Source organism: Anopheles arabiensis, chromosome 2 (assembly GCF_016920715.1).
Source record: "Anopheles arabiensis isolate DONGOLA chromosome 2, AaraD3, whole genome shotgun sequence".
In the NCBI taxonomy this organism is placed as follows: Eukaryota; Metazoa; Arthropoda; class Insecta; order Diptera; family Culicidae; genus Anopheles; species Anopheles arabiensis.
The window spans coordinates 8,507,179-8,522,690 of NC_053517.1; the positions used below are offsets into that span (position 1 = coordinate 8,507,179).

Here is a 15,512-nt window from a genome sequence, read left to right on the forward strand (position 1 = left end):
TCTCGGCGAGTGTCGAGGTGTGTGTTTGACAGAGCAGCGAGGGAAAGAGCAACACCCAAAGCACCCTTCCAACGTCACAGATAAAGTTTGAATTCGTTATCCTTAGTTATCCTGCGTCCCGTTTAGCCGTAATGGCTCTCGCTTGAAACCGACGCCCGGGCCACAGCTGATTCTCGCCGTTCGGGAGCAGAGCTCGAGCAAAACTTGTGAGCAAGACCGTATAAAGCCGGACTCGGGTCGCAATCGGACGGGCTGCAGTACAGTTGACGGACTTTTAAATACAATTTGCATTTCTATTAGGCACCCGGGCACAGTGCCTTTTGCAGCATAAAGCATCAGAGCTAGTAGGGGCAGTGAAGGTGGAGGGATTTTTCTCTTCTTTTTTTAACCCTTGCCCTCCTCTTTGCCAGTCTTTTGTGAACGCGTCAAAATGTTATTTATGGGGAGCTAACTAGTTTTTTTATGCTATTAATCTTATCACACAAACAGTGGTCAGTTTTTTTACTGCTAGATGTCCTTCAGTTTCTTAATCCTATCTCTCTCTCGTTATAACTTTGTCATCTTGTTGTGAAGATTCTTTCAATCCTTTCAAAATACTATTAACCTTCAACTGAAAAGCCGCTTTGTCTTCTGCTAACACCACAACGCATAAATAGACAATGTAGAATACATAGTACAACCAAAACAAAAGACGCTCGTGTATTTGCGTACCAAACTCAATTAGCACGCACTTTATCGGGTCACGCGCTTGACAGCTCGTCAGTTGCGCCCGGAGACAACGCATCAAAATTTGATCATATTAAGTGGCATCATATTTTTCCCCCCATGGGGGCTATACATTTCCCAAAACATACTGCCCGTGATTTCGGGCCGCAAGGTAAGGATTTCTCTTCTTAAAGATGACGGGATGAATATGTGTGATTTTGTGTTTTTCCTCTGTGCAGCAACAACGGTTGCAAACTGTCGGTCGCGGGTACGAAGGCAGTTGCTTGGTTCTCCCCTCCCATCCAGCACACACCGAAAGCAGTCATAAATCATTCTTCATTAGTCCCTGGCCGGCATCCGAAGCATCCATTTCCCTGGTCGGAGCTTTTGTGTTGTGCTGTGTGTATTACTTTTTCACCTGCTCTAGCGCAGCGAAAGCAACACCACCCGTTCTGCCGCCCAGAGCATGCGAAGAAAGCGCAAGAGAGCAGCGTGCCACATTTGCGGAAAATAATGTAATAATTTAATTTTTTCGCCCTAGAATTTAATTATAAAAAATCGCACACCCGCTTCTTTCCGCGATGAAGCGTGCGACGGTACGCCTCAACCTTTAACGGAGACGCTGGGACGCTCAGCCGTACCGCCCAGCATGATACTAGCATGTTTGCAATGTAATTCTATCAAATGCTGGGTGACCTTTACATTTTGCTGACGTGCCACCTGAAGCGTCATTCGGTGTTTCTCATTTTCAGCAGCTTCACCCATACGATTGTAGCCGGCTGGTTCCGGGTTTGGGATGCATATGTTCCCTTGCCCAGTTTGGGTCCAGTGATGGAGTGTTGTAACCGTGCTGATAAATCGTTTTCATACGCCGTAAGGGGTTTTCGTTGTAAAATGCACTGTCAGAAGGTTTCTATTCGATGCGTGCGCGACAAACAACGACCGGATAGGTGCCATGGTTCGTTTCGTTAAGCTATCATTCATGTACAATTTGTCATTCCACTAATCGTGGGATCTGAGGAGGGGGAAAATATTGTAGGAATTGTAAGAAGCGCTTTAATTTTTCACAAACAATAATTATTCCCTGTTCCAATTGGTACCTCTTTTTATGTTTTTATGGAAGTATTTAAAGTACCTGACTCAACGTTCTAATTTTGAGACAAACATGTGCATCATGTCACAATTTACAGACTCCTTGTTTGTACTTACTAGTAACGAATGTAAACCTTGGAGCGATAAAGGCTTTGATATACATGTTACTTTCAAAACTAAAAATGGTCATTAATCACTGTTGCACCTCGGAAAGCAGTAGATGCATTAAAACTAAAAAAAACTTTCAATATACTTTATTCATAATGTCGTTCGAAGACCGCCAAGCTTTCAATAAAGGCCCACATTAAAAGTCTGTTCAAGAAGAGTTTCACGTCTGCATGTGCAATTAAACTCCCATCGGTGTATGCAAACTTCAAAAACTCGTTTAATTTTATCCACACATGTTGTAAAGCACCAAACTGTACCAAATCATGTGCATAGGAGGCTGCAAATAAAAGCAGTGCCCGAATTTTGCTTCCCGTTTTTCTTCGCCACTAACTTTGTGTCGTTAAAATCCTTCCATTCCGCCCGTAGCAAGTAGCAACATGAAACAGGATAATTTTGACCCACCAACCCTCCGAGAAGGAAAATCATTTCAAAGAAATCATGCTTTACGCCCATTAACATTACAGCAAAATATAGCACCCGACGAAACACATCGCACACCGTATCAGATCCCGATTCACCACCACTCAGCCCTTTCGGAACGAACTTCACGGTAGCATCATCGTTGTGGAAAAAAATGTGGTATTTTCACACATGGTAAAGCTTGTTTTATTTTCCTTGCAAAATAAATTCAAACTGCTGCCCGTACGAAGAAACTCTTCCCACCAACTTCCGACACCAACAGCGAGCGAGCGAGCGAGCGAACGGGTAGCAGAGGCAGTTTTGAAAATTACTTTTTACGCTCAACTTTTCCAGCGGCTCGATCTTCGCTCGTGCACATCCGGCCGGAGAGGCACATCTTCTTTTTTTTTTCGAGGGCAAAGTAGAACATAACGAGTTTGGGTGAAACATCCCACACACACACACATAGACACACATTTTCCGTGTACTGTGATTGGTTGCAACTCTTAGCAAAAGCAATCACACGAGCTTTCAGCGACTACCGCTAGCAATGGCGGCACACGAAACATTAAGATAATTAGTTTAATTATTAGCCACACACTAATGGAGAATCACGACACACAGTATTTAAACTTAACCCGCACGGCACAACTTTGCTCCCGTGAGGTTAATTCCACGACGTACAACTGGGCGAAATTAACAGAGCCCGGCTTTGATGGTGATGGTTAATGGCGCCCCAGTAACAATTTGTGCTAATGCAATTCCACTACAATGTGATAATTAATCGATTCGGCAAAAGCCTTCATAACCCTAAGCCAGCTCGCAATTTGGCATGGAACACCGTCATTACTTGTTGTAAAATATGGCAAAACTCAGTCAATTCGAAGCTCGTTTTGCTTGGTGCTATTTTCACTGTACAACACAGTATCGTTGCAGTTGGTGGTATTTTCGTTCTCGATAAGCGAACCAACTGCTCGGCCAAAAAAGCCCAAACACTCAAACCTAATCAGTCATGGAAAATTCGATTTGACCTATGTAAATCTAGCCGCTTTTCACCATACCAAAGCGGGTGGAGAAACATTACAGTGATTAAATGGACCGTGTATGGCACTCGGATCTACCAACGTCGCTACATATTAAATAAATGAATAAATCATTATGCCAAACCCTCGAAACTGGACGGATTTTGGGTAGCGCTTCGCTGTACTCATAGTTTTGGAACCGTGGCTTTATTTGCCTAACCTCCGCACACCCGTTCAGCACCAATAATCCTTCTAAAGCACTCGCCGATCCGCCGACCAAACAAACGGGCGCGATTGCGAATGCTTCATGTTTCATGATTTAATTATAATATTTTAATAATCATCACGGACATCAGTCGGCGCCCCCCCGGTTTTTGTGCGGTTTCTGCACACGAACGCGCCAGCCTGCACGGTATCGGTCAGTCACATTTGCCATGTGACACGCACGATTTCGTGCGAAACATTTCCACCTACACGGGCGTACGCAATCGCATGCCAGCGAGTAGTTTTACGGCACAAATTACTGTTTAGTACATGTCAGACCATTTGGATGAGGATCATTTAGAGGTGGTTTTTCCCCTGTTTTTTTTATTATGTCTGGAGTATTTTGCTTAATGTACATTTTCCACCAGCAAAAAGAAACAAAAAACCGACGATGACAATAATGTTTTAAAGGTATTATACGAACCCTCAAGGAAACCATCCATTATCCATTTGATTGAGTAATATGTAACCTTCTTTTTTACATTAAACTATGCCAAAGCAATCCAGCAGCTTCTGATCGTGCCGAAATCATGTGCCAAAACAGTTTCACCGTTTGCCTCTAAATGTTTGCTTTTTGCGTGTCACTCAAAATGGCCAGATAAATTATGCGTTACCATTACATCGAGGTCAAACCTCGACTCCAGCAATCGAGATGGAGCAGAATTATCGACGCCGACAAGTAACGCGGCACCAGGTCCAGTACATGGCGCCACACCTCTTTTCCCCACACACCGTGCGGTATAATTATAATAAATCCATATTTAATAATCACGCATACACGGACGATGCTGCCAGGTTCTCCCGTACCAGCGACGGGAACAATAACGCAACACGCACAGAACGCGACACGCACACCCACATGACCTCGCCGGGACCGATGTATTTCGTGGGGAAAGGCGGTATTATGCTGGGGAAGGCAACAAGCCAACGTGGAAAGTACGGGTTGATTTAGAAACGTTCCTAAAATCCGAAAATGCGAACCTGTACCGGGTACGATTCTGAGCCTATGCCCTGCGGATAGATTGACAGTGGTTGTAAGCTATAAATTTTAATGAATAGTTACAGTCAACTTCATGCTCCGAATGCCTCACGGGCTCACGGGTACACGGGACTGTTGTAAAATCGTGAATAAGACCTGTTATTCAATTCCGACCACACCCGCCCGTATTCGGTGGACATTTTAAGCCCGATTACCGGCTAGCCTTACGGTGAGATTTCCTCGCGCACTCCGAGCTACCTTCATTCGGTGTGCTTGTAACGCATGCTGAACACACTCCCAATAAACGCAGGAATTTCTCATAATCTCTTCAAACCAATGTTTCGCGTAACATGCTGTAAAAACGGGAACACAATTGGAACGCAAACGGCACTACGCACCGAAATATGCTGACAATTCGCGAAAATCGTTTTTCTTCCGTCGCACGGATTAAAACTCACCGCCCCTTGCTCGCAGTCCCACTTGATACGCTTCACCCGCACGTGTTTTGCAATGTTGTGAGCGAAGCAGCGCTGGACGGAATAATTTGTGTTCTGTTTTTTTTTTTCAATTTATATTATTTTTGTCGTTTTGTTTTTCTTGCCCTTGTTCGAAATATACCACAGCCAAAGTTATTGCGTACAATGTTTAATAAGGCTCATGAAGCTATATAGAGAGAGAAAAAAATGGAACAACCGGCTGGTGCTGCGGTCTCTGGATGATGGTGGATAAAAATGAGCTGCACGTGCGTGTTTAAAGTTGTTTTTGAACACAGACAACCAGGCGACATACTAGAACCCGGGGGGTGGGGTTGAATAATAACGCAAGGGTGTGTTTTGCTTCCACTTTGCGTGTGTACACTTTTCGGAGTGGATGTTCAACACAATTTCAATACCATTAGTCACCCCGTGATAATTTGTCCATAGCAAAACTGACTAAGAATTGGTACATTTATTGCAATGTACCAACCCTTATCTAATTTCTACACCAATACCTAGAAAATTATTTTAAAACACGTCTGATGTGATATAGCATGATCCTTTTGTAAAGCCCAGCCCAAATCACCAGCCTTCAATCAAATACCTACAAACGAGTTGTTTTAGTCGCTCATTAAATCGCTTATTAGGCTACATTAGCCCACCATTAAGCTGTTAACTGGCAATGCTCGCAACCGGTTGCTTACAGTGGCTTCCAAGATACCATCAAACCAAACATTCGCAGGACACACTGCTACACAATCTACCAGCGAAGCGACAGCAATTATCTTCCTATCCATAGCCAACCGGAGAAAACATACTCATCTAAGCTTCCCCCCTTCTACCACCCTCCCTATCCATGCAGCACCACATCGCCACGTGTTGCTTGGTTGCGCCTAGCAAAAAGTGGCACAGAACGGGGCCAATTTGGTGTACCAACGAATCTCTGCATCAATTAGCGAGAACCCTGATCATTGGGAGTGAAGAAGGGTGAAGAGCTGTGGACGGTTCTATGTTTCGGGCAAAAACTCGAAACACATCGTAAAACCATTGCGCACAAACAGCGCCCTCCATTGACATCCTGCGCCGCCCGTTCCACATCCGCCTCGTCTTACCAGCTGTGTGCATTGATATGGAAGCATGTTCAACTTTCTCCCATGGCGTGTGGGAGCTTTTGCCCGCGCTGCTGGTGGGTAGGATTGAATGCTTGTCGTGAAATTAATTCACCACATTCCTTTCTGGGAAGTTGTTGTGTCGAACTGGCATATTTCGTTGCGGATACGCATGCTTTCCTTTTATGCTTTCCACACGCTTGTATCTTTCCATTTCCAAGGACCAAGGAAAAAGGAAGACACCAACTGGGTTGCGGTGCCTTGTCTTGTCTACCGCACGCAACTTGTGCGTGCAAACACAAAATTGAACGAATTTTCCTTTGCTTCGGCACTGGCATACAATCGATGAGCGAGTGCTGAGCGAGGAAGGAACTGGTTAGATAGAGAAAACAGCAAGCCAAGCAAGGGTTCAAACGGGACAACGGTAACGACGGGGTTTTAAAATGTTTGCTTAGGATCTTCCACCGGAGGGAACCGAAAGCGTGTACAATGCTGTCTTCTCACTCTTGCATCCCCACGTTTAGCACTGGAAGTAACCCTTTCTCTCTCTCCTGGCCTTTCGTGGTCTAATAGCGGCCCCTCGCTAAGTTTGCTGTGTAAATATTTATCCAACATGTCGCGCAGGGCTGCCCATGCCCCGCAGCGCAGCCTATCCAGTTTTGCATGCCGTTCGGCACCCCAAAAATCGAACACACTGCTACAGACGAATGGTCGTTAACTGACAGCGATAGCGATAGATAGGAGGGAGGTAAATGGGACAGCAAAAAATACACCACGTAGCAAAATAAATGTTGTCCATTTGTGTACAGCATCCCTCGGGCCAATTTCTTTGCGGCCGCCCGGAGGAAACCAACCGGGGCTGAATAAATTGTGCGCGTGGTTTATGGCGGTAGTGAGCCATGCTGTGGTGAGGTGAACCGGCAGTGTGGGAAAGCATCGCACGTCAAATAAGCCGTTTGCTTCGATTTACTAGCGATCGAATGGCGGGAAAAATAACATGTGCGGTCGTTGCGGTTACATGCGGATGGTTCAATGGAGACGCCCAGTACGGTATGGAGCCGCCACGTGCGTGATGACTTCATTCCGTTACATGAATCATAGGCTGTGTGGGCGTGTGATTGTGAACGGAAACATTTGGAAAGGAATTTTAATCAAAAGCGAAGAATTGAATCAGCATTTCTGTACTCATAAATCATATAAATGACTAGTCTGGACTAGCCTAGATGATTTTTTTTTGCAATTCTCCCACTTGCGTTGAGCGATAATTAATCATCTTGTTAAACAATTAAACTAAACCGTTTCTCGCCTAACTAAAACTTCTTGAACAATCCATTCATCCGTCAAACTGGTTCACTTCATGCTTCAACTCTTAATTCAACCGGTATAAAAGAAATGCTCTTTCGCCCCGAAAAAACACGCAATCAATCAGTACGAGTACGATGGTGATAAAGATGTCTTCCACCCAAACAATAGCTAAAGCCGGCTCATTGTCTAAAAAACATTAATTTAAAACTCACACTTTCACCACGACTTCTGGGAAGGATAACAGGGACAAATTAATTAAGTCATCGATGTTTGTTACCGCACTTCGCCCGCCAGTTTCTTTACCCCCGTCCGCCAATCGGCATGTGCTTGTGAAAGCGCAAGCACATACACCACTGCGGATTTTCCATTGGCTTCAACACTGTCCGAAAACCTCAATCCCGCTCAGCTTCTTTCACTCGGTTCTGTGCTGTTCGCATGGAGTGATGGCAAACGCCGCATGCCGCTCCTGCCCCAGCACCGACCGCCCGCCTCTCGCAACATGCCCGAGCAAAAGTTTGATGAAAATTTCACGCTACTAAAATTTTAATGATTATCTCCCATTCAAATCGAGCGATGCGCGTAATTTATCGTCTTGCGCGCGGGCACAGAGCGCGCTCAATCTGTCGCCAAGAACGAACCAGTCGAACGAACACTGTGAGTGGTTGCGGCACGGGGAAAGGCAAAGATGGATGACAACAATGAGCGTGTCCTTTCCGTCCGCACGCTTTGTAGCTTCACTTTCGTAGCTACGGTTGTGTAAGCTGCTTTTGTGTGCGGAAAGCAAGAGGCTTAGAGGTTTTTCTTTTTTTTTACTTCTCGCAGTCTCACCGTTTCGTAAGACGATGTCCTTGCTATACTGGGCATGGTCGGCAACAAAGCTTAAGATTGTGCCCTGGAACATTATGATACGCAACAAGAATATTTGTCAAACGGAAGAGAAAGTTGTTACTGCCTTACTGGAGTCGGGGGGTATAATTTTCGACGTGATTCTCACTCTGATTCCACGAAATTTGGTTCAGCAATAAAGGGAGAGTGGATAGCGCTAGCGGAACCTGCTCCAGTTGCCCTCCGAACGATGTACAATAAAACGAAGGTAGAAGATTCTTGCGTGGTGAGATATTTGGTAGGAAATGTCAACGAGAAGAAAGAGCGAGAAAGAGAGAGAGCGACAGGGGGAGCAGAAAACATCCACACTGGATAACAAAAATAATAAATGTTTTGTCATTATTTTATCACGACATAATAGACGATCGAATGAAGATTGGAGGGGTGTTGGAAGAGGCATAGTAACAAAAAAAAGCAAAATATGTCGAATTTTTGAACATTCAAATATAGCTTTACATAGTAATCTCTCGTGCCCACATCTTTATTGGACTTGATCAAAAATAAATAAAATACAAAGTATGAAACGAGACACCACTAGTCCCTGCGGGGTGCTCTGTGCTATGCGGAAAACTGAACCAACGCACGAGAAGGCGCCTTGACAAAACGGTGTCCCGCCACTTTAATTAAACATTTTTCGCCCCGAAGACCGAGGCGTGGCACGAAATTTAAATTAATTAGTGTGACAAATATTGGCAAAATGGATGGGCGGAAGCGGCAAACGGAAGCTGACAGCAACGGCACCTCGGCCCCACGGTGACAAAATCGTTCTAAGGACTAAACCACCGGGCTGACTAAACCGCCGAACAGCAATAATTTAATCACTCGCGCTCAGGGCACACGATGCGAGCGGGAAAAGCAAACGGACATTTTTCCGGACGTTTTGGAAAAGTTCGTTATCGCTCCCGTTACCTGCCGGCGAGGTTTTGGACGCATTTCGTATCATGATTTTGTAACACTGGTAACTTCATTAGTTGGTGCGTTCGGTGTGGCGATAAAATTGCCTTCTAAATTATCGAAGTGATATTAAAGTTTCCACATTTATGCTTCCGCTTAGGTTCAAAGTTTAGAACCAAAAACCAAAATCAAACTCATCGTATCTCACACCAGCTAGTCATGATTAGTTTTTGCTGCTTATCACTTCACCAGCTCCCTACGGTTAATGATAAGGCATATCTAGCATCTAGGGGACAGTCCCACAGGTGATGGATAAAGGTAGCCCATCCGTCGATATATGCATTAATATTCATAAATACTAAACTTACACGACACAGCCGATATCGCCACACGCATACACACACACACACACATGCACCCTCTCTATCCACCCATCCAGCTGATAGAGATTGATAGTCCCGAGAAGGTTACGATTTCATATGGAAACCGAAAGGGACACATATCCCTCAAAATTCCCAGATGAAGCTATCACGTTTTATCATGATTGATATCGTCAAGAAAGCTCATTAAAAGTTTTCAACCATTTCGAAGAGCTTCTTTGGCAGGGGGAGTAGGAGAGGAGCATTCTGCGAAGTTCTCCCATTTGAAAAGGAAGGGATTCCACAGTGAAGGGAAATTGTTCGGATTGGAATGTAGTTTCGGCAGCGAGCATGCGAATATTCATGACTCTCAGGTGCATATTTTATGTCACTGAAGGATGTAATTTATTCCTTGTTGCTGTTTTTAATTACTTTACCAGCGTGCTGTGCTTTGCGTTTGATTAAGAAGGAAAATAATAGGTTGAAAACACCAACTCCTTCTCAGCTCCTTGGCATACGTGTTATAGTGCCAGCGGTCCGTATGGTTCGTTTTTGAAACTTGCCTTCTCATTTTGAAAGTCCCCTCCCTTGGCTAAGTGCACTAATCCATGGAACACATTAACTGCATCAAATGGAAAAATTACGAGTTTTTGTCCACACTGACAAGCTTCTTTTACGACAGGCGAGATCGTTACCAGCTGGTGCCAGTAATTTGCCCAAACCCGTCACACAAACCCTACTATCCAGGTACATAAGGCGCTCAAAGGAACTGGCCAAGCCTACTACCACACACACACATGCTCATCGTTTATTCATGCTACTTAAAACTACTTTGCGATAAAAACTTGCACAAAACCCGGCCATAACTAGGCTTACCACTTCGCTTTCGCATGGTTGATTGCCGATCGAGGTCCAGCTTCTGCATCGGTGTTGGTGGATGAAATTTTAATCGCCTGCTAGCCTTTAAACACTATCAGGATATCCGATAGGGCCAAACCAGTTTCTAATTTTCCCACGCTGACCACACTGCACGATACGTGTCTGGAGTGTGGAGGAAGTTAATTGGAATTGGGCCCGTCTACGGATCGCATCGGTGCCGTCCATAAGGACGAGCATAATGTGCAGCTAAAGCGGCCGGGCCATGTACCTTGCAGTAGAGCGATGTAGAGCATTAATCGCAAACCATGTTGTATGCCACGTACTACTGAAACCGAGCTACTTGAGCACGCACGCATTGCCACTTTCCCCTCCCCCGGTACAGCCATTGACCAGCCGGGCCGGCTCGGTCGGCCTGACTGCCGACTTTTGCACCCAACCGTCAGGCGTCAGGGCGTGGGAAAGTTTCATTTCAGTATCGTAGTTAATAATTAATTTCGTTTAAAATGAAACGATAACAGGGCATACCAGGTCCTCCATCCCTCTGCCAGGCGCCCTCCAGGCGACGTGATGAAGGGCAAACAAGTGTTGTGGGTATTAGCCCTGGAGGGCTTTTGTTAAACATGGGGAATCGCTCGTTCGCACCTTTGCTTTTTGTTTTTGTGTGAGCGTGTGTGGAGAGGGCGGTGATGGGTGGAAAGGATTAAACATGACGCCTTGCTACAAAACCCAAGACAATTGAAAGTGAATGAATACGTGTATGTGCGCTTATGTGTATGTGTGTGTGTGTGTTTGCACGTCGTCTGTAGGCCTAAAAACTGTCCAAAGATGATGATGATGATGTACGGTGAAACCCACTTCAACAATTTGCTATCATGATGGGATATGGAAGGATGCGCTGTGGTATAGAATTTGTAGCAAAGGTGTGGTATGGAGCAAATTATCGTCAGGTTACGATGTGAGATGAGTCTGACTGGGGATGGTCGAGCTGACAAGATGTCTAATTCATCAACCCATGAATTATAAATTGGGTATCAGCTTCATCTATTGTTAAGCTATATTCCTCAAGTTTTGGAAATTTACGATTCATCACTTTGGAAGGATTTGAACAACTGATTGGTTCTTATCACAGATCTACGATTTCTGCGAAAATGTATTAAAATTACTCCAATTTCATGGGAAATTGTATTTTTCCTTTCAATGTATCAACTAGGAGCGATTGAAATAAACAACATAGCTTAAAACAGTTTGAGATAATACTTTCCAACAACACATTTTAATTATTTCAAACTTCAAATTTTCCCTATCACCTTTCTGATGCTTCCTTAATCCACCATTTTGCCATCGTTTCAATCATCCACCGTAACGAGGAAAGACTTTTGGCTTTAATCTTCCATCAGTCAGTCTGGTGCGGCTCTTTGCACCTCATCCTGATCCGTCGCTTATCGGAAACGAATTATCTTTACCCCACAGCCAAAACCTATCTGTTTCCACATCCTGCGTACACCGATACCGGTAAGCTAGAAAAGCGTTTAAAAGGCACGAAAACACTTGTCCAGATAAAGATCTTTATTGATATTCCCTGTCCGGTTTTACCAAGAACAAAAAACACAGTCACTCTTCCATTCCCACCCAGACGGATAGGACACTCTAATGACGAACGTAAACGAACATCCCGAAAGACAATATACCAACATAGAGAGCACTGCCGAGGAACAAAAAAAAAGTTAGAAATAATAAACATTGCCGGTACGGATAGGACCAACGTAGCGAAGGAACAAAATACTCTGTACCTTTAACTTCAGCTTTCGGGAGCCAATTGGGAGCAAAATAGGTACAAAAAAGCAAGTTGCACGACTTTCCGCTGCTGTTGCGCATGAGATGGTACGGGCGTATATTGAGACGAAGTTTAAAATAAAGAAATGGAAGCAGAGAAGGCAAAAAAAACATGTATTCCCTGCTTGCCAAACCAAAACCACAGCGTTTCGATGCGGAAAAGCAAGTTGTTTCGTTTTGAAATTAGATTTTTTCCACACAAAAATTAAACAATGGGGCTTGGGGGCAGCGCGATAGCACAGGCACACCACGTTGATGGTCAAATTTTGGCCACAAAATGAGTGTTTTCTTTACCGTGTGTTTGTATCCGCCTATCCGTCTCCCGTTTGGTGCCGAAGTATGGCCCTGAGCCTAGCTTTTCGTCGTTAGCGAGCTGGGCGGAGAAGGCTTTCGGGGCTTATGTTCTGCAACTAAAGCGTTTCCCACCACGAACTCGGGCTCGGGGGGCAACGTCCGAAACAACACGTTTGCCAGCACGTTGCTCTATTTGTTATGGCCCCGTTGGTGAAGCAAAAGTTTTTCGCTTCCTTATTGCGGCTAGCAGCGGAAGACGTTCGAACTTTTATCTCTTGTGGACGATGTGCTGCTGTATTAAAATTAGCGCAACCAGCTGTAAAGGTAGAAAACAAATACTAAAATACTAATCAAGAGTGACGCCCTCTTTGGACGTGTTTGTTGGTTGCTTGAATACAGTTGTGAAAAGTTGTTTGAGTAAATTGTTACATTCCAGACTCTCTCGCTCTCGTTGCCATAAACCAAAAACAGTTAAAAAACATTTCTTGCATTTCGCTACTGGAATTCAAGCTAAAATTTAACCAAACCACCAACTTCAAACCAAAACTTTGAAGATGGATTTGTAAGTTCACTCGCTCTCATCCTAAACGATAACACAGATCGAAACAAAAAAAAACCCATCATCGTCTTGGCTCTTTAGCTGGGTGTTTCGTGCTTCCCAAAGCTACGTGTTCTTATCAGTTTAGCCGCCTTTGAACCCACAAACAAACAAAAAAAATCATGGAAATTCTATCTTCCACTTTTCGCACCATCCCGGCCACGGTTCAAAAACAGAACGCTCAATGAGCGTCTGCATCAAACAGATTTTTGCTGCTTTATTTGGGAGGGTAGCACCATTACGGGGCAGACTAACATGAATGAATACACGCAGGCGGAACGATCATAAGGAAGTTTAGGCAAAGTCGCAACAACCAACAAAAACGTATCCTTCAGCACGTCGAAAGATGGCAAAAAACCCCTCCCCCAAAACCCTAGATGGATCTTACCGATTGAGACGGGATGCTTTTTGCGGAGCCTTTGTATGGACCTTTTTTATGAATATCACCTTTTCTTCTTCTTTTTGCGCACGCCAACTGGCACGACAGTGTGATAAAACTCCTACATCAATTTACTGCTAACAATATGCAATCCCTCGCATCTCACGCATCTTCATTTTGTATCGTTTTTTTTCTCTCTCTCTCTCTCTCTCTTACACAGGTTCGTACCCTCTTCGTCAGTGGTTTGCCGATGGATGCAAAGCCGCGCGAACTCTATCTACTGTTCAGAGCCTACGAAGGCTACGAAGGTTCGCTGCTGAAGGTTACCAGCAAAAATGGAAAAACGGCATCGGTAAGTCCCATTATCGAGTTTTGGGGTAGTTTTTTTGTATCTGAAACATTTGCTTCGATACTTTAACCTGTACGAACAATGGAACCAAAAAAAATACATGGCCCCATTCTTCCTTTTCCTACTGTTGTTTCTTTCCTCTGCACAATAATGTTTTACGCTGTTTCGTGTTCACTCCTTGCAGCCCGTCGGTTTCGTTACGTTCAACACCCGAGCCGGTGCCGAGGCAGCCAAGCAGGATCTACAGGTAAAGTCGACCGTTTCGCACCACTTCCGTACCTTTCCGTCCGGTTTTCTCTGACTACAAAACTTCACCTAATATACCCGTTTGTGCCACAACCAAATCTAACCGATACCCCGGAAAAAAAACTAACCCCACTCACCGTTTTCACCCCCCTTGTGTTTTTTTTTTGCTAGGCTAATGTTTTTACTTACTTTTCGTTATGGTTTTTTGTTGTTAATTTTATTTCGGGCTCTTCGTACATGATCGGGCAATCTTTGGCTCGTGCACCATCACCACCACCACCACCACCAACTAACCCCACGGTCATGCCGACCAACCATCTCACCAAGCTCTGAAAAGTATCTTTTGAAGCTTTAATTTCGCCCCGTTGTGTTGATCACCTAGCTAGGTGGGTTGCGCAAGAGTTGTGCCTCAAGGCTAGATAGCATATTGGTTTGGAGAGAAACAGAAAAACACACGTGCCCAGTAAAAACAGCATTTCCCACAGCGTGCTAATCATTTTGCAGCAAACCTCTTTTGCTCTTGGTCCTTACATTCCTATACTTCAAGCGTTTTTTTTTAAATTCTATTGCCCTTTGTTTGAAGAAGAATGTCCCTTTTTATCTCGCTCCACTGAATGGATACGTATGTGTGTGAGTGTGTCCTTTTTTCACCCACCCTCAAACTACTTGTTGATCGTTGAAAACTTTGCACACCGCCTACACGCCCTTACACCACCACACCGACACGTTCACACATGATTCACTCTGTCACATCGAACCGTCACCAAGGATCAAAGTAAAAACGTTCTTCCGAGAATAATGCCACCTACACGCCCCAAAGAAACACATACACACACACGCACACTTAACATCGTTCTCCCTTTTAATAGCCCAACACTTAGAAGTACTATTGACCCGTCTTAAACAAAACAACAAAAAAAGCGACGAAAAAGCACCACCGTCTTCTTTGAACATCTCGCAGAAGCAGCTTTTGCTTGCGCTCTTGCCCCGGAAAAGGAGGGCCCCACTTCAACCCACCGGTAAAGTTAATAGTATACCAATGTAAAGCCGCACGCCTACACACGTACAATCGTATGTATTGGGGTAGGGATGGTTTTTTAAGGTTTTCCCTCTTTCTCATCTCAATCGATCGTTTCTTCGAATAAAAACGGTTGTGGGAGGAAGGAACGTGAACGCAAGCATTTGTGTGCACTCGTCAAGCCACTGAGCTTGATGTTTGATGTGATTTAATCTGATTAGTCTTTTTTTACTTTCGTTTCCATTGAGCTCAATGGGCG

General features: G+C 44.5%; 1 protein-coding gene across 1 annotated transcript in view; it reads left to right on the forward strand.

Annotated features, from left to right (window-relative positions):
* Positions 1–15,512, forward strand: part of LOC120896959 — a 137,456-nt gene that overhangs the window by 97,761 nt on the left and 24,183 nt on the right. Inside the window, exons 3-4 of the mRNA XM_040301498.1 lie at positions 13,861–13,992; positions 14,174–14,236. Coding sequence (XP_040157432.1) covers positions 13,861–13,992; positions 14,174–14,236 — 195 coding nt within the window. The remainder of the gene's footprint in view (positions 1–13,860; positions 13,993–14,173; positions 14,237–15,512) is intronic.